At 35.6% G+C, this 25,287-nt stretch overlaps 3 protein-coding genes across 3 annotated transcripts; all 3 read right to left on the reverse strand.

Annotated features, from left to right (window-relative positions):
- Window positions 1-12,125: 12,125 nt before the first annotated feature.
- On the reverse strand, window positions 12,126-12,868 carry LOC120206633 (type I inositol polyphosphate 5-phosphatase 13-like). Its single transcript, XM_039206222.1, has 3 exons — window positions 12,643-12,868; window positions 12,436-12,560; window positions 12,126-12,355 (listed from the first exon to the last, which is right to left on the reverse strand). The coding sequence occupies exons 1-3, from the start codon at window positions 12,802-12,804 to the stop codon at window positions 12,220-12,222; spliced, it is 423 nt and encodes a 140-aa protein (XP_039062153.1). The 5' UTR covers window positions 12,805-12,868; the 3' UTR covers window positions 12,126-12,219.
- Window positions 12,869-15,362: 2,494 nt separating this feature from the next.
- Window positions 15,363-17,340, reverse strand: LOC120206634 (probable thiol methyltransferase 2). Its single transcript, XM_039206223.1, has 6 exons — window positions 17,260-17,340; window positions 17,031-17,131; window positions 16,859-16,958; window positions 16,633-16,679; window positions 16,377-16,455; window positions 15,363-15,488 (listed from the first exon to the last, which is right to left on the reverse strand). Exons 1-6 carry the CDS (start codon window positions 17,326-17,328, stop codon window positions 15,435-15,437), a joined length of 450 nt encoding a protein of 149 aa, XP_039062154.1. The 5' UTR covers window positions 17,329-17,340; the 3' UTR covers window positions 15,363-15,434.
- Window positions 17,341-23,398: 6,058 nt separating this feature from the next.
- LOC120206631 (NAP1-related protein 2-like) lies at window positions 23,399-24,955 on the reverse strand. Its single transcript, XM_039206220.1, has 5 exons — window positions 24,636-24,955; window positions 24,074-24,196; window positions 23,932-23,982; window positions 23,728-23,799; window positions 23,399-23,587 (listed from the first exon to the last, which is right to left on the reverse strand). Exons 1-5 carry the CDS (start codon window positions 24,738-24,740, stop codon window positions 23,414-23,416), a joined length of 525 nt encoding a protein of 174 aa, XP_039062151.1. The 5' UTR covers window positions 24,741-24,955; the 3' UTR covers window positions 23,399-23,413.
- Between the last annotated feature and the right edge of the window lie 332 nt (window positions 24,956-25,287).

Raw genomic sequence — 25,287 nt, forward strand, 5'->3', positions numbered from 1 at the left:
GATCCACCAAAAATGTGTTTGTTAAACATGAATAATCTGCATTAATGGACAAAGGGGCTATAATACAAAGAGATAAAAAGCTCAGAAGCTCAGTTGTCGTCAAAGAATACTCAGAGGCAAAGGTTGCAGGGGCAAGACGAGGAAAATATTACTGACCCGAAGAGTCCTTTAGAAAACTGCGAGAAAAAGATGGCGAAACCCTAGCTAAGCTGGATACCATTATTGATAAATTCTAGAAACAAGTCGATAAACTTCGGATGAAGGGCTCCGATGGCACTTTCGTTTGGAACAAGCTTGACATAGAGTGAAAGCCGGAGATGCAGTCATTCGAGACCTTTTTTGGGCAAGCAGCTCGTCACCTACACAAGTTTAGCCAAAGGAACCGGAATGGTTTGACAAGATATTCAACCGGGGAAAAAAGGCGGAAGAAGAATCAACTTGTCAGAAGCTGTGCGGGATCTATACCATCAAAAAGTTTTCTTTCTCTTCAGACCTACCACTTTTGTCACTAATAAGGGTTATTCAGAATAATAGGCACATTTTTTGGATTAATGCCTCGAACATTTCATGCATCATGCATTTTGCATTTTGTTATTTTCTTTGCATTATGTTATTTTCTTTGCATTCACATTAACTAACATATACATGTCTCATCAAAAGGAATAAACAATGGACATTCTACCTCAAGAGTTGGACACACCCCGTCCGCATAATACCTGCCTGAAAAAAGAAGAAGATGGAAGCAAGAATGGAGAAAATCGAGGAGAACATGGCAAAATTGCATAAAGAACTTGAAGACAAGATAAACCAGAGTAGTCTGAGTACTCTGAATACAATCATGAAGAACCAAGAGTCTTTGGTTGATCAGATCGTTGCCAAGTTAGTTGGCTTACAACAGACTAGTGCGCCTGGGGCAGGTTCACCAGAAGGGGTAACTATACAACCTACCCCGCAAGTGGTTATCTCACCTGAAATCTTACCAGAACTTCGAGGGGACTCATCTTCTACAAAAGTGAAGCCCTCGTCCTCTGTATTTAACCCTAAGAACAATTCGGGTTATTACCATGTACCAGATTTGGACGAAGAGGACAAAGCGAAGAAAATGGAGGAAAAAATCAAACAATTGGAGGACCAAATGAAGGTAGTCAAAGGAGACCATGACTACCATGAAATCGATGCCGCAGAACTCAGTCTGGTCCTGGACTTGGTTCTTCCTCTGAAATTTAAGTCCCCAGAATTCGAGAAGTTTGACGGAAACAGTTGCCCATCCACTCACATCACCATGTTCAGCCAAAAGATAACAGGATATGGAGGAAACGACCAACTCCTAATCCACTGCTTCCAGGAGAGTCTATCGGGCTCAGCCATCCGGTGGTACAATCAGCTAAGCCGATCAAATATCAAGACCTGGAAGGACCTGGCCAAGTCATTTCTGGAACAATACAAGCATGTCAATGACATAAGGCCAGATCGAGTTATGCTACAAAGCATGGAAAAGAAGCATAACGAGAGTTTCAGGCAATACGCACAAAAATGTAGGGACTTGGCTGTGCAAGTTCATCCACCGTTGGATGAAAAGGAAACCCGAAAACTTTTCGTACAGACCCTGAAGACTCCATACTTCGGACACCTGGTTGCGATCACATCAGGGAGCTTTTCAGACTTGGTTATGGCTGGAGAAATGGTCAAGTCGGCCATAAAGTATAGTAAAATTAAAGATGGGGAAGCCAATAAGAAACCTCTTATGAGGGAGAGGGGGATGGAGAAATTAACAACATCAGACAAGTCAATAAAGGTGTTACAATCTCCGGCCCAAAATCAAATGCAGTTGTACCACCAGGTAGGGGTGTGCATTATCGGATATCGGATATTATCCGATCTGAATTTTCGGATATCCGAAAATTTCGGATACCTAAAGTAAGGATCCGTATCCGATCCGAAAAAATCGGATATCCGAAATTTTGGATCGGATATTCGAATATCCGAATCCGAATCCGATTTTGTTTTGCAAAAAATTCAAAAAAAAATAACATAATAAAAGCATTAATTTTTTTATATAAAGTCTTACACCAACTTTTATATTGCTCTCTTTGAGTAACAGACAGCAAACTAGAAATTATCAGGCAGATACCATTTAAAGATGACCACCAGATAACAACATACACGTTCGTGAAACCAAGAAAGCCAACAAACAAACAAAAAGCCGAACCTCCTACGATCTGTAGTAAAAAATGGATGTCTTAGTGCTTCTCTAGCTTTAAGTCTGTCGACTGGATCGTACCGTAGTAGCCCTTGCAAGAGATCAATCAAATCACCAGCAGAATGATCCACATGCTGCATTATTAAGTTTGGCAGGCGGGGCAGTTTCCAAACTGCCTTCAAGCTTTCTCTTGAAGTAGCACCATCAAATAAGAAACACTTAATAGCTCTTATGATTTCCTAGTTTAGCAAAGATATGGTGAAACTAGAGGATGATATTAAAATACAAGCTAGAATACATAAATCTATACATGCTGCATATTAAAATAATAATATTTATTTGATTAATGTCATAAAAAATCAACATAAATTAAAATACATATAACGGGTTTTTCTAAAAAACATAGTAAAAGCAGAAAAACAATAGGATCGATCTTCACAAGATGTTCATATTAAAAATATCACACAAGAGTATCAAATCTCAACAACACAATCAAATCAACACAAGATGTTCAAAATAAAATACCACACAAGAATATCAAGTCTTAATAACATAATAAAAGAGATAGTAGGATCACTAAGTACTTAAAAATTTCAAAGTACAAATTTTACAAATCATCCAAAGTAGTAATTGTCTCGTCAATTATGATCTTCGGTTACTCCAAAGTTAGATCCTTCATGGCTACATCACACGAAATAAAATAAAAAAGATTAAAATATACATTTATGTTTAAACAAAAAAAAAGAAGCAATCAAACATAAAAATAAATTTACCTTCCTCCAACTCTTCCAATGTAATTAAATTTTCTTCTATTATAATAGGTGATCGAGAGGTGCGTAACCAATCTTGAGTGCAAACAAGTGCTTCAACCATTTTTGGAGTTAATGAAGTGCGAAAAGAATCAAGAACACGACCACCCGTACTAAAAGCCGACTCAGAAGCTACAGTCGAGATAGGTATGGCAAGTACATCCTTAGCCATCCTATGAAGAATCGGGTATCTTTTTGGTTAATCTTTCCACCATTGTAGGATATCAAATTTTGAAACATGAGACTCACAAGCATCTTCTAAATACTTCTCCAACTCATTTTTATTGGCACTAGTTAACAAACAACCCATATCCCTTTGAAATTTTGAAGCCATAAGTTGTTGAAGATCAATCTTACCTCCACTTTGAGTCCCACCTTGAGTGAAATTAGATAAAGAAGTAGAAGTGGAGGAAGACATATCACTTGTCTTTGAAGGAGGCATTGAAGAAGCATATAAGTCAAATAAAGATTACAAAACCATCTTAATTTTGAGGAACAAAAGAGTGGCTTGTGTTTCATCATAAGAATCATGCACAATCCAAGTAACATAATTCAACTTGTGCCTAGGGTCAAGAATCACGGCCACAAACATCATAATATTGATATTATCAATGTTCCCATAATACTTATCATACTTAGACATCATTTGGGCTGCCATTTTCTTAATACCCTCATCATCATTAATCTAGTCCCGTAAATCTCGTGTGCATAATGGTTACAAGCCATATAATGAGAACCAGATAACCTCAATGTTGCATCATAAAAAATGCTCAAGAAAGGTAAAAAACTACTCACCCTCTTCCAATCATCTTCAATGGGACCACCACTAACCTTTCTAAGTTCCTTGAAACAAGAGGAGTCTTTCATGTATAAACTAGCAAATGCCTTTTTAAACTTGATAGCAGATTCGAGCATTAGAAAAGTTGAATTCCATCTAGTTTCAACATCTAAAGTAACAAGACTTTTGCTATCCTCTTTCTCCTCTTCTATGCAAGCTTTAAATTTTTGAAGTCTAGCGGGAGAAGATCTAACATATCTCACAAGAGTTTGAACTTTCATAATAGAAAAATCAAGTTCTTTCAAACCCTCTTTCACAATCAAATTCAAAATATGAGACGCACATCTCATATGTAAATATCGACCCTCCAATAAATTAGACTCCCAAATGGTAAGTCTTCTTCTCAAGTATTCAATAGCTAAATCATTTGAGCTAGCATTGTGTACAGTTATAGTCATAATGTTTTTCAAACCCCATTCAATCAAGCATTTTTCAACAGCTCTGTCAGTAAGTTGTCTGGAATGACCAGCAATTGGACAAAAATTAATTATCCTATTATGTAAATTCCAATCATCATCAATAAAATGGGCTGTCAAACACATATAGCTTAAATTTCGACCCGATGTCCAAGTGTCTGTGGTTAGACAAACCCTAGAATGTAAGTTCTTAAAAGTCTTTTTCAACTCATTTCTTTGTTCAATAAAAAGAGCATAACAATCTCTAGTGGCAGTTGTACGAGAAGGAAGCTTAAAGAGAGGATTTAAAGCCTTGCAAAATTCAATGAAACATTCACGTTCGACAAAATCAAAAGGCAATTCATCGACAATAAGCATTTTAGCAAGCTTCTTCCTACACAAATCATGATCAAATTTCCAGCATTTGGGAACACTAACTATTTCAGTACTTCCATCTTCATTTACCAACGTTTTACTTTCAAAATCAATCAATTTTTGTTTCTTATCCAAGTTTGGAGGATATTTTTTGCACCTACTAATGTGATTTGCTAAAGGTGTAGTGCCATTTTTGGTTTTACAACCAATAATTTTTTGACAATACTTACATGAAGCAAAAGTGGGATCCTCCTCATCAACTAAAAAATGACTCCACCACTTGGACTTTCTCTTCCTCTTTCCGGCATTTTTATCGAGAGAAGTTTTTTTACTACTGAATTTTGTCTTCCCTCCTCATCAGACTCCATCATTGAGTCAACAAATACGGAATTAAAATCTCCATTCTCATCAAAAGATGACATATTATGTAAACAAACAATAAAAAAATTACAAAATATATACATTACATTTCATTTTTTATAAATTAGTTTACTAGATTAGTATGTTTCATTATTCACCCAAAACAAATATAGGCCTTACATGAGATTGAAATGGAGACTGGTTAGGGTTTTAGCTCGTCATCTTCAAACAGAAATTATGGCAACTTACTGAAAATAAAGGAGAAAAAATCAACTTACAAGCCAAAAAAACATATAACATAATAACAGAAATCGAATCAAGGTTTAACAAGCACGAACAAGCAAAGTGAATATATCCTTACTAATCATGCCAAACAGAAATGTGAAATAAGCAAAGTAAATTATATATATATTTCTCAGAACTTTAAATATTAAATAAACAAAAAAAACAAAAAAAGCAATCATGTAATGGTTTGAGTAAATGACACAACAAAGATTTGAATTAACCCGCCCAGGAAAAATATGATTAGTCTTCATTTACTCTGTCTTCGTTTAGAATATTTCACTTAAATTATATATATATATATATTTCTCTTAATTTTCAGGGACCAGGATTTGAATAACAAGGAAATCCAACACAAAACCATCAGAACTCAGAAGCTAACAAGGAAACCTAAATGTTTAACCTACATCGCAATACAGTTCAGATTAAAAAATCCGAGATCAATCGCTAATTAATTTGAATAACAATAAACGACGAAACAATCCATACAACAACGGAAAACAAAAGTTCATAACAATTTCATAAACCGTATTTAGAGAAGAGTCGAATAGATGGAGAGAATAAAAATAAATAAATGATTTCTAATGAATAAAAAGTTAGTTCAATAACAACAACAAAAAAGTTAAAATTTTACCTTTAGAGGCGGTGGCCGAGAGAAGAGGTGAAGAATTTCTAGCCAAAATTTGCAACTTGAAAGAGTCGGAAGAAATCGCAGAAGAAACTTGATTAGAGAAAGAGAAAGGAAAAAGGAAAGAAAAAAATGAAATTTTTACTAGGGCAACAATACGGTATTACTTTCACACTAAAAAGGAAAAAGGAAAGAATTTCTCGCTAAAGGTGTAGTATATTAGTTATACCCGTATTTCTCTGGGTTTGGGTTTGAAAGAATGCATATAGGCTATAGCCCAAACAACTCTGGGTTTGAAACATATTATTATTAAGCCCAAATTATTTTCAGGTTTTCGGATAATCCGAAACTGATTTTTGATCGATCTGTATCCGATCCAAAAATCCGAAAAAAAATTCGGATACCCGATTCGAACTATCCGAAAATTGAAAAACGGATCGGATATCCGAATTTTCGGATCTGATCAACGGATCGGATCAGTCGGATCAGATTTTTTTGCACACCCCTACCGTCAGATACTTCTAAACAAGATTCCAGAGAACCCAGGAAGGAAATGGAACATTTCGACCATATTCCAATAACGTACAAGGAGCTCTATTAACAACTTCTTGACACCCACGTAGTGTCACCATATCCGGTCAACCCATGAAGCCCCCATACCCCAAGTGGTATGATGAGAATGCATATTGTGAATATCACAGTGGTGTCTCAGGGCACACAATTGAGAACTGTTACGCATTCAAGAGAGTCGTACAAAAGATGCTTAACCAGAACTGGATCGACTTCGATAACTTGGGGGCATCCAAGTGAGGAATATCATTTCATCATCTGAGGCATTCTGTTTGAACTTTTTTTCTCCCACTTTTTCTCAAGTTTTTGTAAGAACATTTGAATCAATTTATGTTACTTTAAAGATGTTAAGCAATGAATCACATTTGCAAATTTGCAATTATTTGAAAATCATTTGAATTAAGAAACTCTGTAAATGGTTCGAAGTTACAGATCTTTGACGAAGTAACATGATTTAAAACAAGGACTTTGACCTTATCCGGAATATACCCTCAAACACTGTACCCTGCTATTGCAATTAACCAATATAACATTTTCCTTTCATAAGGTGCGGACAACATGGGACATCATTTGCATATGACAATTACTATGCTTTTCATTTAATACGTTCAATGATGATCATTATCTTTACAAATGGAATAGTCAAGTAAGTGAACCTAGTTTAGGTCAGTTGCTTGAAAATTAAACTCTAAAGATGAAATTTTTGACTTTTAACAACACCTAGACTATAACAGGTTCTTCTTGACAATCTTAAGAAATTAAATCTGTAAAGCTGAGCTATTCCACTAAGGCAATTGGTTATAGAGGAAACTTGAAAGCCCTGGCCTTATGAATAGATTAGGTTCAAACCATGACATTGCTCGAACACTTGGCAATTTGGTGTTTGTTCCACTGCTATTGTTCGGCCGAAGGCTTTGTGATGAGATGAACCCTTCAGTGAACTTGATAAAACTGATTATAATGTTAAATTGTCCCTCTAAAGCAATTGGTTAAACGCCCCACCTTTATGGATTCAGCTAGCCAGATAACGGCAAATTAAATCAAATTTATCTAAGCGAGAAATTTTCGGTAATGATGGACTAAGGGAGTTAAGAAACACATGTTATAGTCAATTTCACACGAGCACTCAAGAGTTTCATTTTTAGACCAATATTTATGCACTACCTTTGTTAGAGGAGCTTACAAAACTTGAACAAATGGAGGATTTCAGAGAATTGAAATAGAAGGTCTAGTAATCGATAATGCTAGTTGCGTCATTTTGTCTGCATTAGACTAAAATGCCAAAGCATGTTGTGATATTTAAAAAAAATGACATTTTGGGTTACCAAAACCTTAGAAAGGAGGCCAACCTAAAGTCAATTCATCCATTTGAACATTTGTCAAAGAGCTGTAACTCTGAAAGCATTAAAAGAGCTATTGATTCCTTTGATATACTTTGAACTCGTGTTTATAATCTGATTTAGTTGCGAGCATGAATTAAGGAGCAATATTTTACTACATTTTTTTGTCCTTTTCCCTCCTAAAATAAGAAAAAGGAGAAAAACATTTTCAAACAAAACAGTCTCAGATTTGAAAGGTCTGTAAAGCCAAAGCTCGAAAAGATAATGGGGCACGATCGATTCCAAGGACCAGATTGGCAGACAAAGCACGAGACTCCGTCCAAGAGATAACACATAATTCATTCATATTGCATGCATCTTAGACATTTTTAGGTGCATCACATTCATCATTTTAGCATACATGATTTTTACAGTTTTTAGAGTCAAGTTTTGACTTCAGGATGAAGGATACTCGATTCGTAAGCGCCTTTAAAGAATGATGGTGGTTGCTTAACTCAGCAGTGAGAAGCTACACCTCAATCGACTTGACACGTCTACAGATCTCAGAATCAATTTCAGATTGGTTCGAGAACCAATTCAGATCGAATCCGATTCAGGTGAACTCAACAATGAACAACATGTTTCCAGTTAATGTCTTCAAGCCAGATTTCAATTCCACGACGGAAGATATCCGGCTGACGAAATTTATCAGCAGACTTTCTTGTGAAAGGAAGTCATCCAAAAATCATATTACTTGGTTCAGACCCGCTCAAAGGAACCGCTTGAATAACTATGATTGGCCTAGACCTGTGAAGGGAGGCCATTTTTTTGTTTTAAGATAACATTTGCAGCATAACTCAAGGCGAGAAGGGTTATCTGCCAACAAAGAGCTTCGAGTTCGACTACGCTCAGCTCCAAGGCACATCATTTGTAACATAGCTCAAGGCAAGAAGGGCTATTTGCCAACAAAAGACCTTTGAGTTCGACTACGCTCAGCTCCAAGGCACATCATTTACAGTATAGCTTAAGTCGAGAAGGGTTATCTGCCAACAAAGACCTTCGAGTTCAACTACGCTCAGCTCTAAGGCACATCATTTGCAAAATAGCTCAAGGCAAGAAGGGCTATTTGCCAACAAAAGACCTTTGAGTTTGACTACGCTCAGCTCCAAGGTACATCATTTGCAGTATAGCTTAAGTCGAGAAGGGCTAGTTGCCAAAGACCCTCGAGTTCGATTACACTCAGCTTGAGGGTACATCATTTACAGTATAACCCAAGGCTAGAAGAGTTATCTGTCTCCAAAAGACCTTCGAGTTCTACTACGCTCAGCTCTAAGGCATATCATTTGCAGCATAACATAAGTCGAGAAGGGTTATTTGCCAACCAAAAGACCTTTGAGTTCGACTACGCTCAGCTCTGAGGCACATCATTTGCAGTATAGCTTAAGTCGAGAAGGGCTATCTGCCAAAGACCCTCGAGTTTGATTACACTCAGCTTCGAGGGCACATCATTTACAACATAACTCAAGGCTAGAAGGGTTATCTGTCTCCAAAAGACCTTCGAGTTCGACTACGCTCAGCTCCAAGGCACATCATTTGCAGCATAACTCAAGGCTATAAGGGTTATCTGCCAACAAAGACCTTCGAGTTCGACTACGCTCAGCTCTTAGGCACATCATTTACATAATAGCTCAAGGAAAGAAGGGCTATCTATCAATAAAATTTTTGAGTTCGATTTCATTCAGCTCGATGACACCTCAATCACACTACTGTCTGGCTGTAATCGAGGTTTTCAAAGTCGAGAGAAGACCTAGGTTAACCGTACCTTAGTGACAAGAAACCATTTTTCGGCACCGTAGCTTAAGTCGAGAAAAGCTATCTGCCAACGAAAACCTTTAGAGTTCAATTCCATTCAGCTCGAGGGCTTATCAACCACATGGTAGAGTCAAGAAACTATTTTACAGTCGAATTTTCAAAATAAGGTCTTTAAATCGAGGAAAAGACCGATGCGGACTACAACGAGAAACCATATTCCGATTCAAATTCCGGACTACAGCTTCAAATCCATATCATTTTAAGATGGACTCGACTTCGTGACGGAGGAGCCATCTGCAACCCAGTTCAACAGGGAGTTACTCTTCAACCCTACCGAACGAAAATTTGTGTCTTTTTATCTTTGTCCTATTTTTTGTTCCACAAGAAAGGACAAAGAGGGGCAGCTGTAGACACTCATTTTTGCCCGGAGTTATTTATATATATATATATATATATATATATATATATATATATATTTACTTATTTTATAGTTTGTGGAAATGTTTTTGACAAACTATAATATATAATTTTCATAAAACGATTTTCGAAAATTTATATATTATATAGTTTTTGAAAATATTTAAAAATATATATAATATATAGTTTTGAAAACATTTATATATTATATAGTTTTTAAAACATTTCGAAAACTTATATAGTATATAGTTTTTTAAAACATTTTTGAAAAATTATATAGTATATAGTTTTAAAACATTTTTGAAAAATTATATAGTATATAGTTTTAAAAATATTTTTGAAAAATTATATAATATATAGTTTTAAAAACATTTTTTGGAAACTTATATAATATTTTTAAAAACATTTTGAAAACTATATAATATATAGTTTTGAAAACTATATAATATATAGTTTTGAAAACTTTTTTAAATATAATATATAGTTTTAAAAAATATTTTTGAAATATATATTATATAGTTTTTATCATGTTTTTATTATTTTTTATTTCATTTTATTCATTTAAGTTAATTCAATTTAACTTTTTTTTTTCAGGGTCCAAATGGTCTAGTAGGATTCGGGCCTGACCCAGCCCGAATATGAAGATTAGGGTTACACAAGTCCAATATCGCGCCGCATGAAGAGTCAAGGGGCGCACGTGGCAGCCATACATCATCAACGCGCAAGAACGGCCGGCCGAGATCCCTAGGACTGACCCATCCCGGGATGACCGGCCAACCACGAACATAACGACATGAGGCCCGAAACATACGGAAACACCCCCATATCATCGAAAACAGACCCCATCGGGGCTGTATAAATAGATCATCGGAACCAACACATGGGGATCATATACCATAACATCCATCAACAGTGAACCAACATCTACAACGATTATCAACAGAAAACCCATCAACACACCGAAACCACTGAGAACCATCGAAAGCCAACCGTCACAAAAAAAAACAGTAAACGAGAACACACAACCATCATATTAGAAACCAAAACGAAAATCAACACCAAGAACACAGCCAACAGTTACAAAGCTACTACACAGAAAATACGAAGACATAAACGCAAACAAAACACAGTCGGACACAATAAAAGCACAAGAGACCGAGACCTCCGGGGAGCCGAAAAGACACGCCGTCGGAGGTAAAAGCACGAGACTTTGAGCGTAGATCTACTCTTGCTAGGGCTCTTTTGTGATGTTTTGGGTTCGGAACTAGGTTTAGGGTGTAAAGCAGAGTATTTTAATGGCTTTGAGATTTTCTGGCTGCCGCTTCCGACGGCCGAAGCGGCAGTGAGAGCGACGGCGGGCGATGGACCGGTGAGAGACGTAGAGAGGCGATTGGAGAGAAATTTGTTCTCTCCTTTTGAAGATAGAAATATCAGAGTGATTAAATGGGAGGAGTTAGCAATTTTGGCTTGAGGGGAAACCAATATATAGGTTAGTCAAAACGACGCCGTTTTGCAAGGGGCTTTCTGCTCATTTTTTGCGCACGGGTACCGGCTCTCATCTCCTCCCTGAGATGATCCTTTTCTCGAAGCCAATCGAAGCATCTTTGAGAAACAAAGTCCCTGGCTTCATCATAAGATATACCAAAGAGGCGGTAGTTAAAATCACCGCAAAAGACAACCATATCTGCTTCAGCTAAATCAAGCTTTGTTTCTTCAGTGTTAACACCTGCAGGCTGTGGAAATGCAGTGGCACTTGCGATCTCCAAACAACTAAGTAATTAGACAAGGTAAACTAAGAAGTTTATAATAAAGATATTGAACGAAATCGAGTAGAGCGAGGTTATTCATTATTAACTTGACCGGTTTGAACAGAAATGGAGGCTCCAGCTGCAACACAGAGCATGAGTGGGAAGCCAGAAGAATAAAGCTTCCAAAATAAATATGTGGAGAACGCAAGAGAGCAACAGAAAAACAGTAATCACACCATACCCGCTGCGTAATAGAGCACATTTGACGACGACCGGGTGAAGACCATATTCCGAAAGATATGATCAAAGTCGGCATTTCGCCGGTTTACTGCCTCCAAATGTGCAGCTAGGTGACAGTTCACAAAGCAAATCAACCTATCATACACTCTGATCCTCAAACCTACACCTCCCCGCACCATCATTACCCACTCTTAAATCTTCTATATACCCCGCAGGTGCAGAGGCATTATTGCCTATGTAGTAAACCATGACAATCAAAGTTATGAAAGTCGAAAACCTTATTGCCGATAGCTTGATCGAAGCCACACGGAACTGCCGCAGCATCAATGTCCCCCACATGCGTTCTAATACTCTTCCTTACCCTATATATAGCAGATAAAACTATGTTCTTGAAATTAAATTTGACAAAAAAAAATACTATTTTGAGGTAATGGATACTTACCAAAGAGAAATGAGTAATCCTGCAAGCTGCCTAGAACCCATACGATCAAATGTTGTGTTTTCATCTAAGGCCTTTCCAATTGTGTCAAGCCACCAATGACCAATAGAACTCCCTTCAAGTCCTACCTGCGCTTAGATACAAGAGGTTAACGAAGAGATCACATTTTAGACGACACATTACCATATTATATGATGTTGTAGATCTTACGGTTTCTTTAGCTGCAGACATTGCAAGGAAACCTGCACCCATATCCACTTCTTGTAGGCCAACAACTACAATGCCAACATCTGATACAACAGAGCCCAACCATGACATAAGTGACTCATGAGAGGCTCTTCCTTGACCAACATTCCAAGTTCCGATAAGCATCCTTATATTGTCTTGTCTCGAGTAGATATGTTCTTTTTCTGCTAGTTCTTGTCGTAATATGCCGTCGATTGGCCCTGGAGACGAGATGCTCCATCCACGAATACCGCCGTGAGTAGCCAAGCTGAAGATGTAATCATTGCCAGTTGCTAATTTTATGACGGGACCATTGTGAGCCATCCATCCTGCAACCAGGTTCCCTTCGAGATCCATCACCTGGACCATCCCACTAACATAGCCTTTATAAATCCATGTTCCGAAAACACAAAAGCATTGCACTGCACAAGGGTGGTGACTAATGTCTTGCAACCGCGTTCCATTTCCATCCCACTGCGCGAGTAGGCCATTTGTACATCCACTCCATATGCTCCCATCCGGAGCTAGCACTAGTGCTTCGGTCCTCTTATTGTCTTCTGCAAACTCCCCGCCTCCTCTCGTTGCTACCCTACGTACGGCATCCACGGCTACCATTATAGCGTTGCGGGAGCGTTGCAAAAAGCCCCCAGATTTCTCCTTTTTTGTACTGGAAACAAATTTCACCTTCATCTCATCTTCTAAGAAGGTTTGGTAATCTTGCGGCAGCATGTCAACGCGATTCTCTATCTGACCGTCAATATTAAACACTTTGAGAAGTTCCTTCGTGCGAGCGTCCCTGAAGATCAAATAACTCATCAATAGAGTAGAAAACATGGAGATATAAATACAAATCATAGGCCAAACGTACCATAGAGAGAAGGAAAGAGGCTGAACACACCAAACTTTGGCTCGTACACAGTCGGAAACCAAGCACTTGACATCGGAGGAAGAAAGGTTACAGTTACCATTAACTGCAACTTGGCTCCTGAGATCAATGAATGCCCTCTCTACTAATAAAGCAGCCATGTGTTTCTCCTCTGGTCTAAGAGAGGGATTTTTCAATGGATTCCCATGGCCAAATCTTAATAACACCGCCTTCGCCACCTGACCACAAGTCACCTGCACCAAAGCATTATGCTTAAAAGTTATGTTTGTAACATAGAGGAGGAAGCTTAATTTGTTACTTAATATGATATAGTTTACCATAGGAGCTCATGATGATGGAAAGAACAGAACCGCGATGTGCCTGCCACGGCAATCCTTCCTTGAAAGGAGTGGCATCATCAGTCGGATGATCCATCTTCCAGGACCTGATTTTTCCATCCTTGTGTCCACTCCAAATCAACTTATTCCCACAGTCCACGAGCAAACAGTTGGTAGGGGGAGTGTTGGCACACTCTTGAAAAGGCGCAGCATCCTCATCGCCTCTCCTCACTTTGGAACCCAGGCCTGGTTGATAAGCATCCTCGAACCTCCAAAACCGAACCCCACTCTCCAGACCTGCCCAAAGTTGTGTATCGGTGCAGGCTATGTTCCTCAAGAACTTGCCTACATGAGTCTCCCTGAGAGGATGGGGCCTGAGCTCCAAGCAAGGTGGGCGCCTGGGGTGGATGGTGGCAGGCATAGGGACCTTGAAAATGCCGGTACCACCTCCGGAGCCAATGAACTCTGGTAGGGGCTGAAAATTGTGGGATTCATCGAGGGGAGAAGCACCTTCCGAGGAGATGTTCTTGTTGAGCCTTTCTCTTTGGGAGTGACTGGTGATGATATATTCTTCACCGGTGGGGGCATTGGGAGCGTTGTTGGAAGTGAAGCGGGTGAAGAACTCGTCGTCCGAAGACTCGTCATTGTACAACTGGTAGATCGGCTTGGGGATGTCACCGTAGCTGTGTTTACGGACTTGGTGGTGACGTTTGTGCGCGGAGTTGGCACGTAGCTGCTGGCTGTAGGAATGGATCTTGCGTTGGGGCGAGACGGAGTTGAGGCCGGCCATGACCCCTCTGTCCTTGTCGTCATCATGGATGCTATGTTCATCCATTGTTACAAATAAAAACAATATAGGTCGTCAGTTAATGAAATAAGTGTATTGGGAAAAAGGTGATTAATTAATTTGGATCAACAAAAATGAAAAATGGAGAGGAGAGAGTGCTAAGTGTAAGGAGACAGCGTAAAGGGAGGATCCAGCGAAGAGTGAGGCATTCATGAAGGAGCTAAACGAGGACAGGACAAGAATGTTTCTTGCTTTGTCTCTTGAGCCACAACATCTCTATCAAATCTTCATTTTTTTTGTCATCAATCTAAAAACAGACGCATCTTAACATTTGCATCCTCTTTTTCTATATCTTGCTTCTTGCTAGTCTAACATTTTGTATCAATATAGTAAAGCAAGTTTTATATTCATGTTACACTATTCCACTTAGCAAGCCAAGCCAAAAACATTGTTCGCGCTAAAGTTGGTTATAATATATTGTCATCTGTAAAAAAGAATTTGTTAATATCAAAATGATTTACCAATTTAGATTAATCTATGAAACCTGGCTTCATTTACTCTTTCGATAAGAATTATAAAATCTAATCATAAACTTGGATATGATCACAAACAACTTGAAGATGAAACTTAAAAAGTACAAGATGACATGTGCTTAAGTACAATTAAAATTTTGTATTAACATCAATAAGTCTCACAATTCAGATAAAGTTTGTGAATGAAATTAACTGCCTTGATCTTGAGCTCAACCACCTCGGCTCCTCGATTAGCCGACAACCGTTATCACGGTTCATAGGGAGGGGTTGCCTACAGCTCTTTTCCATCTCCCAAGCTTCTCTTTTCCCTGTTGAAGGAACTAGTATCTAGTGATCCTTTTATATATGGTTCACAAATACAGTTAATTAAATCACTAGCTCTGGATTAATGGCTGTCATAGTACATCCAAGGGAAGCATGGAAGACAAAAGTCCAGAAAAGCCAGTGAAAATTCTCTTACTTTTAACAATCCAAACATGACAATACTAACTTATGGGCACGACACAGGTGCAACATCACCTAGGAAAATGAGAGTACCTAGCCAGTCAGCACATCTTAACAAAGTTCCGTTTCCTTTTGCTCCATTTTTTTCCTCTTCACTTTTGTTTACTAGATACAGGATGGTCGATCAGAAAATCTAATATAAACCATTTCCCTTTCCAAGTTAATAGAGAAATGATATTGAACATCCTAATAGGCTCGAGTCAAGTCCAAGCAAAAATATCACTTGCCTTCTGGACTCCAACTAATCTAGGATATTGTTTAGCCTAATACAAAACCCTCATAGAGTTTATTTTTGTCCTTCAAAAGACATGAAAAAGGGAACTAAATTTCTTTCAACAAACAAGAGTGAAAATACATGAATGTGTTTCCTTGCGTCTGTGTCTATTTGAAAAAACAATAAGAAAAAAAAATCAACCGGTCTGCAAGAAGACTAATGAGCAGTAGCCTTAAGGGTATACTTTATAATGGATTGATAAAAAAAAAAGTCCTCATCCTCTCCTCCCTAAAGATGTTATCTTATATATAATGTTGAATCATCTAACTGGTTTGCTCCTTTTGTGACATTGTCTTATTTAGTTCACGTTATTGAAAGTCCGATTACAGCTTCATACGAGGTACAATATAGCTTTTGAAACTTCAGACTGACAAGTTTATCAACTCAAAAGCAAAAACAAGCTAAGTAGATGACATACCTTTCTAGTTCCGATGGCCAATTCATTGTCAACAACAGATATTGCCTCAAAGCTCATCGGATGCAACACCTTTTCATAGCTGCATGATTACAAAGTTCCATCAGACAGATGGATCATTCTTATGTCAGAAGATATATATATCCTCTCTATTTGATCAAATTTTTACTAGCAGTTGCATGTAAACAGGATTAGAAAATATTCCTAAGTTTAACATAATCTAGACAAAAGCAGGAAAAAAAAGGTGGCAGAAAATTACTCTTCAACTGATACTTTATAAGGAGGTCCACCGGCATGATCATCAATCTGCGTTAAGGAATTATATTTTTACTTTCAGCATCAATATAAAGAGTGGAGTAAAAACTCACACTTCAGTTACTATAAATTGAGTCGAATAGTTTTTTTTTTTTTTTTTTGCAACCATGGCTAAGTATAATTGGTGAAGAACTGGAAGGAAGAAATCATAAAACCACAAAAAGGCTTACAGGAAACATCAATGTAATAAGCTCTCCATCTGGTTTTAAAAGGTTTTGGATTTGCTGTGCCCACGCTGATCTCATATCTGGCTGAATGTCACAAAAAAACCTGCAAATTCATAAGATTATAATGAAAAACTAATTTTCCTAATGGGAGAACTGCCCCTTCGAGACAACTTACGTGTAATCGAAAACAAGATCAAACAAATCTGTTGGACGCCAGGAGAAAAAATCTTCCTTCAAGAAAGTAGAATGATCTGCATTCAGTGATGAGGAAGACATCTATATCGAAAACCAAACATAACATTAGAATGAGAAATTCCTCAGAAAGACTAAAACAAGCAAAAACACCTAAAATCGGAGCTACTGATACTATTCCAAGGATCTTGTTGAAGTGGGAGGAGTGTAACCTGCTTTGCTTTCTTTATGGCCTCCTCTGATATGTTCGGCCCAACGACATACCGTCCAGGACATGCCATTGCCACCACATCATATCCCTGCATGTTTCGAGCAGTACTTTTATCCCTAAGTCCACGTGATGATAGATATTGCCATTACCAATTTGCATAGTGCATGAAGCTGTTTTTCTAAGCAATCAAGGCATATTGCAGAGAATCAAAACTTACAGTGCCACATCCAGGGACGAGAGCCCTGCCCATGGGGAGCGAACCCGTGTTATGCAGATGTAAAACAACAGGCATGGGTCTGCCTAAATCCCAAGGGGTGACTCCCTGCTTCCAGGACTCTTCCCAACCAGCTAAAGATTAAGTGGAAATATAATCATGACATGGTGTCTGAGTTGTCAACTTGTCATTGTCCCAAATGAAATCAAAAACTTTGAATTTCATGGAATATGAAGAAAATAATATTACCTATACAATAAGCGAAACCCATACAGCAAAACAAGTACGACATATAAGCAAAACCCATACAGCAAAGCTAGTATAACATATAAGCAAAATCCATACTGCAGAACTAATATAAGATATAAGAAAAACCCTTAATTGCTTTAGAAAAGAGAAAACACCTATTACCTATAAATTTATAAGCAAAGTGAAAACTGGGAAATAGCGATCTGAGAGTGATTGTTGGGAGTTTAAAGGAGTATTACCAGATGGATTTGCATTAACGAGTTGTTGGACTTTTTGTACGAGAGGGTTGGATTCAAAGATGGTACGGTCCATGGCAAGGGTTGCTCCGAGAGGAGTGGATGGCACTGCGAGTTTGCCAACAATAATGATCTGCTCCAACTCAAGTCCAGAAACAGGTGGGCGTGTTTGCGTTTGACTTTTTCTTTTTCCCGGTAAAGTACACAGTAAGTCTCCAAATTATTATAAAAGTTTAGGGTAAACTACACATTTAGTACCTAAACAATCAGATTTGGTCTGTTTTAGTATCTAAACTTTTAATATTTTCAAAACCATACCTAACGGTTAGTTTTCATTTCATTTTAGCACCCCACCTTTAAAAAAATTAACTCTTTTAGAATCTAAACTACAAGTTCTGGTCCGTTTTAGTATCTAAACTTTTAATTTTTTTCAAAACTTAACATTAAATTTTGAAATGGTACTAAAATGAAACAAAAAGTAAAGTTTTTAAAGCTTGGGTACTAAAAGGAAATAAAAACTAAATTTTAGGTATAATTTTGAAAAAATTGAAAGTTTAAGTGCTAAAATGAATCAAAACTGATAGTTTAAGTATTTAATTCGTAATTTACTTAAGATTTTAAATTAATGCTAAAGCAGAGCGCCTAATTAAATTTTACCCTAGCTATCACTTTTATTATGTTTTGGTCATCCTACTATTTTTAATTCGAAATCATACCTAACGTTACGTTTTGGTTTATTTTGATCACCTATCAACTAAAAAATTAATTATGATATTGATGTGTCACTATAAGATAATATCACGTTATCATTTAAAGAATTTTAAAAATGTCACATCAGCATATATTTCAATTTTTTTTAAAGACATATGGTCAAAATGAAATTAAAATGTAACGTTAGATATGAATTTAAAATAAAAAATAGCAGATGACCAAAACAGAATAAAAAGTAAAAGTTAAAATGTTAAACATGTAGTTCACCCTAAAATATTATATCAAGTACATATGTTAATGTCATCGTCAACTCAAATATTAAATGTTATATAAATTTAGATCATGAGCTTTTTTTAATCCATAAAATCTAAGATAAAGTAAATTTATATATTTAAATTTTGATTCATTAATTTTGAATAATATGTTCCATATTAAATTTGACCTAAAATTTCGTCAAAAAAATTTGAACTAAAATTTTAACACCTCATCTGTGATGAACCAACGAAAGGACTTAATTAATAATATTAAGAATAGATAAAATATTCGAATTTAATGTGTTTGATTTGATCTAATCTTATAAAATAATGTTTTAATTAAACTTGGAGAAGCAGGCTCGTATAGATTTTGTGAAGGAGATTCGGTTTAAAATAGAAAGGACTTTAGGATAACAAAATGCTTACTACCAAAATAAGGGTTCAAATTATACATTTTTTTAAGTAGGTGCTTAAACTAATTTTCGTCACATCCAGGTGTCCAACGTTATAAACGTTACTCGTTTAGGTGCTCATGCCGTCAACGGCGTTAATTTCTTCCGTTTAGTGACACGTGTCATAATATGGTGATTTTGAAATTTTTTTTTTTTTGAAATTATTAAAAATATTATGATATTTATAAAAAAACTTTAACTTTCCTTATATTATAAAATAGCCCAAAAATCTCAAATCCAAACCTTAATCTGTCGCCATCGCTGTCGCCTTTTCGGCCACGACTACCACCACCGACGTAATCCCTACTATCCTCCTACTCATATGTTGTCGTACTTTCCTTCGATTGGCTGTCAAAATCGTGTGGGATTGTGATTTTAATCCTAGAGTTTGAGAGGTTTAAAACGTTGATTCGTCGTCGATCGAACTTTGATCGGTCACGATTTCATGGGCATTTTGGTCGACGGGGGAGGGGAGGTCGGGTGGAGGCTCATCGATGGCAAGAGGCGACGGCCGATGTGAGTTTAGAGTTTGAAATTAAGGTTTTCAAAGTTTTGAGTTTATTTCAAAATTTGTGTTTTCTATTTTTTTAAATATATAATTTTAATTTTAAATAAAATTTTTAAAATTACCAAGTTATGATACGTCACTTAAAGGGAAATTAACACCATTACCAGCCCATGCTCCTAAATGGGTAATGTTTGTAATGTTAGACACCTGGATGAGATGAAAATTAGTTTAGACACCTATTTGACAAAATGGTTACAGTTTGGGCACTTATTTTGGTATTAAGCCTAAAAATATCATAACCTTGCCTACCCAAATACTTATCAAGTAAAATTGGATAGTTCTGGAAACTAGGAGGACAAAAACAGACATTTAACCCATTTTTGAAATAAGAGCATTTGGCGCCGATTCCCCGCTTATTCACGTGGGTGCCTTCCTTTTCTTTTTTTTTTAATTACTCTTGTTATTGGGAAAAGTTATAGACTTAAATAAATCTTATTTTACATAAATTTATTTTATTATAATAATAATTCTTTCATCGTACTAAATCTGTCTACTATTAGATTTTATTTTAGTCAAATCTTTTTAATTTTGACTAATGTGGTACGAGATACAAATCTGACAGTTTTTAGTCTGGGTTTTTTTTTAATTACATTAGACCTGGAGTCGAGTTTAGATTTAAAATAAAAAAATATTTAATTTAACTCAAAAAATAATATAATTATATTTTATATATTTATGAATAATTGTAGTAACAATTATATTTATATTAATATATTTTTAGGTACTTAAATTATGCATCAATTTGACTTTTGGTGTACAATTTTAATATTTTAAGATTAAAAATTTATAATTAAAAACTTTAAAAATTCAAATAAAAACAATTATATAATTTTTAGTTTGTAGCGTATAGAAAACGTACCTATTATTAATATATTTAAAAAAAAAAGAAAATTCCCTTATAAACTTCATTTGACTCAATTAAAAATCTCCTTAATCAAGTTGTTTACATCTTTCTTCCATTTTTTAAGTAAAGTACTTTTTTTAACAATGGCAACGGGGTCTTACTATTAATGGAATGAATCAAAATTATAATGTACCAGAATAAAGAGATAAATATGAAGACAATAGTCACTAAAATACTCGAACAAAAGTAAATAATAAACTAAAAAATATACAAAGAAAATTAAAACATTTCATTGAGAATGACGACCAATATCAAAATCCAATAATATTCATACAAACTCATTGCCTTGTCGAATAAGACACTTGACGAAGTGATAAAGGAGTGGAGAGCGAACCAAATAATATGGCAAACTGCTTCGCTACATAATTTTGATTACATCGGCAAACAACCTTTTACCAAGAGAGGGGATCTAACTATAGATGACCACCGACTAACCAATCAGAAAATAAATGTCGTAATGGTTTTTATACGAGAACCGAAACGACCGTAAAGGTATGCAAAAACGTACCGAAAAATATGAGGATCATGCCACAAGAGAAGAGGAATCGCGTGCCACAAGAGAAGAAAAAAATCATGTCATAAGGACATATATGCTTATTTAAAATTAAAAAAAACTCAAGAAAAAAATAAAGATATAATATAAAAAATAAAAGAACTAATATTCCCGACAGTCAGCAACCGACATTAAAATTGATGTCATCGTCAACTAAATAAAGATCAAAGAGAAAGAAGAAGGCGACACAAAAATATTGAAATAAAACTAGGTCGAGAGAAAAGGCAAGTACTTCTTTTATAATAAAATATTAAAAAATAAAATAAATACTTTTATATATATATCTAAAGATAATTATTATAAAGTTCATATTTCTATATATTTTTTTCCAATTAATTCCTTATGTTATTGAATAAAAATAGAAATGAAATTTACTTGTGATAGATCATGTTGAAAATAGATTTTAATATCAAAATTTATAATAAATTTGAGATAAATAGAATATGATTAACGATTGAGATTAATCAAGATTAAATAAAGTTTATAAATTTTACGTCGGAGTGAGGATGGAAAAAAAATCGAATCATCCCACCACACCCCACCTCTAGATAAAATCAGGCTCGTCCCTGAGTATGGGTAAAAGGGCATTCACCCAAGTCCTCTTGCTCAAGGCATAAAACTATAAATTTATATCTAATTAAAAAAGATAAATTATTTATTTATTCACTCACTTATTATTTTATTTATGTTTTAGTCATTCAATTATTATTTTTCTTTAAAATCATATTTAATGTTATATTTTTTTTCTTTTTTGTTACTCTACATTAAAAATTAGTATATCTATAGTACTCGAACTCAAGTGCAACTATCATATATAGGTATGCTCATTTTTTTTTCGAGCTTTTCAATGTATTTGGATGATCTTTGTAAGATCATGTTATCCAAAGCACATCTGGATGTGTCAATGTCCAGCACAGATACATCAAGAAAAATTAAGAATGAGTAACTAGGACCTATATGGAAATATTCCCTAGAATAAAGAGAATACTATCAAATCACCACAATTTCAACCTAATTCCAAAATTTTCATTTATACTGCTAACTCAAGTACTTCGTTGATGGGTATTCCAGACTATAAATATCTTCATCCTGAAACCAGGATCTAAACTTGGTCAAAGACCTTTCATTTCACAACAGCTAAATTCTCTACACAATGCTGAATAGATTTAGAGCTAAACCAATCCCAAAGTAATCTAATTGGGAAGCACAAGAGGAAAAACCCGCGAATCTATCCCACTGGGTTGGTGAGCAGGAGATGATTTGCTCAAAATATGAGTCTACAACACACCTTAGAGTACAATAAGGCCAAAACAAAGAATACATGTTTCAAGAATCCTCCCACACTAACCTCATTCAACCAGCTTCTCCACAATTAATATGGTACATCGTGGCATGCTATAGATATTTACATAAAGTAAATTGGTGACTTCTGCATTACTTTGTATAATCAACAAAATCTTCATACCAAAAGAAACCTGCTTCTTACCCCATTCACTACATTATAGATAAGCCCTTTCACTCTAGTTTATAAAGAAAAAACCCAGTAGTTTCAAACATAAAATTAAATTCAATAACTAAGTAGCATAACATTATATGCAGAACCAGTTATGAACTATCGAGTACTAAAACCCCATGAGACAAATATAAAGTCCAACAGCAGGTAAAAGCAAATTCATAAAGCAAGCTCTAGCAAATACGCCTCACATAAATGTCACTAGTTGCAAACAATAATCACATTTTGTTATCAATATCACCTGTTATGGGTTCAATTGATAAACTCATAATTTAACTTCAAAATATTACCTATTAAATATACTTCTCCTAACGTATCTATCACAGAAATAGAACAAGCTACTTAATCTTTGATGAAAAATAAACTAAACAAATGTTAAACAAAGATCATAAAACCTAACGGCCATGTAATTTCGATCTAAAAGGAAAGTAATTTATTTTTTGTAACAAAATTACTTAATCATTACAGGTAGCAGAGATTATCAAGGAAAGTAATTTTATATCATGACCAAGTAATACAGATAAAAACAATATGGATGGAGATCATATGCAGAGAAGCCCTCACCATTCCCTCTTTCCACTTGATCTGCGTGGCAGTAATTCTGGTTCCCTCATCAAGGAATGTAAATGTCTTCGTAAGCTTTGTATCTTCAAAATATGGATTGGGGTTGAAGTTCTGAAAAATTATAATCAAAGTCGATTAAAGCATGAACTAATGTTGTTTCTGTACTAACAATCGTGTGCAAGTAAAAGAAAGTGCAAACAATTTTAATTGCCTACCAAAAAGGTAAAAAGGAAGAACATAAATGAACTTACAAATGTTATACAGTATCCAGATTTCAGATCTTTGAAATCCTCCACTTCAAGCGAGTTAATATACTTAAATATCTAACAAATAAAAACAATTGAAAGAAGATAAAGAATCAGACAAACATCCAGGAGAAAAACCGAACAACAAATCAACTTTGCAAAATAAAAGTGTAGAACTGATTTCTGCTTTGAAAAGCAATGACATTAAACCTTCTGGTCCTCTACAGTCAAAAGTTCACCAAGAACAGGATGACTCAAGAACTGCATGTCAAGAATGTGTATTAGCTTAACCTTATTCTGTAAGAAAAAGTCCCATAAATTTATAGGAAATAGTAAAATGAGAATCACTTACAGCTGTTAACCAGAAATCAGGAATTGACTTAATGATTTCACTCCGCTTATCATAGACAGGCTTGCGCACCACATTGTACTTCTGCTCCACTTCCAAGACTTTCTCACTCGCCTCCTCATTGATCTACATTATACCACAAAAGGAACAGAAGAAATAAATATAGAAACACCAATGTGTAATCATTTAAAACTTCATCAATAAACTCATAAGCACGATATAATAAAGCAAGATGAACAATTAAACACACAGAAGGCAACAATTAAAATGAGTCAATCTTCCTACAATAATTCAGGTACATCCAACATCAATATGGCATAAAACAGACAGGTAGATAAACTAAAAAAACACATGAATAGTATTGTGAACATTTATTTCATAGATCCACAATTGAAATTACATCAAATACAATATTTAGACACTTGAAACAATTAGTAAAAACAGAGAGAAAATTCAATTTAGATAGCAAAATTTCATGAATTTTTCATACAAATCCCAAACAAGAAAAAAATCAGAGTTCATGGATATATAAAATGAAAGTTAAATGCGAATAAAAGAAATGGACCTTTTCAAGCTCGTCTTGAATCTCTTGAAGCTTCTCAATGGGTACGACGACTTCTCCATCGATTTGTTCAGAGTTCTCTTCCTCTCCTTTCTCTACAGCTTTCATCTTCTTCCCTTTATCAGCCACCACTTCTGTTTTCTTAATCCCAAAAGAAACCTTCTAAAAAAATTTAGCCCTAAAAAATTAGCCTCTGCTCTATCTTTTGACCTCCTCTCTGTGTTCTCTTGCCTCTAAAACCCAAAAATTACAATCTCAGCTAGTATCCACAAAGACATGAGAGAATAGGAGCAAAAAGTTAGGGTTTTAGGGAGTGTACATCTGTTCCGTTAAGTGATATTTTTGGATTTAAAGATGATCAATCAGAATCTGACAGCTGAAAAATTGAGGCATTACGGTCATTCTGTCACCATTTCTAAGGGTAACACATGAAAGACAACTGATTCCGTTTTAATGACAAGCATATCCATTTTGTTGGGCCGAATTGACCCTTACATTTAACAAATATAAACAATTTGACCCCTAAACTTTTTTAGCCAACTTGACCCTGAAATTGAAAATTCTGGTGAAAAACATCCCTTGATTTTTTTGTATCAACTTATTCAGTTTAGGGCCAATCTGATAAAACATTTCATTATTTAAGATTCAATTTGAT

This window comes from Hibiscus syriacus, unplaced genomic scaffold, assembly GCF_006381635.1.
Source record: "Hibiscus syriacus cultivar Baekdansim isolate YM2019G1 unplaced genomic scaffold, ASM638163v2 tig00013960_pilon, whole genome shotgun sequence".
NCBI classification, from domain to species: Eukaryota; Viridiplantae; Streptophyta; class Magnoliopsida; order Malvales; family Malvaceae; genus Hibiscus; species Hibiscus syriacus.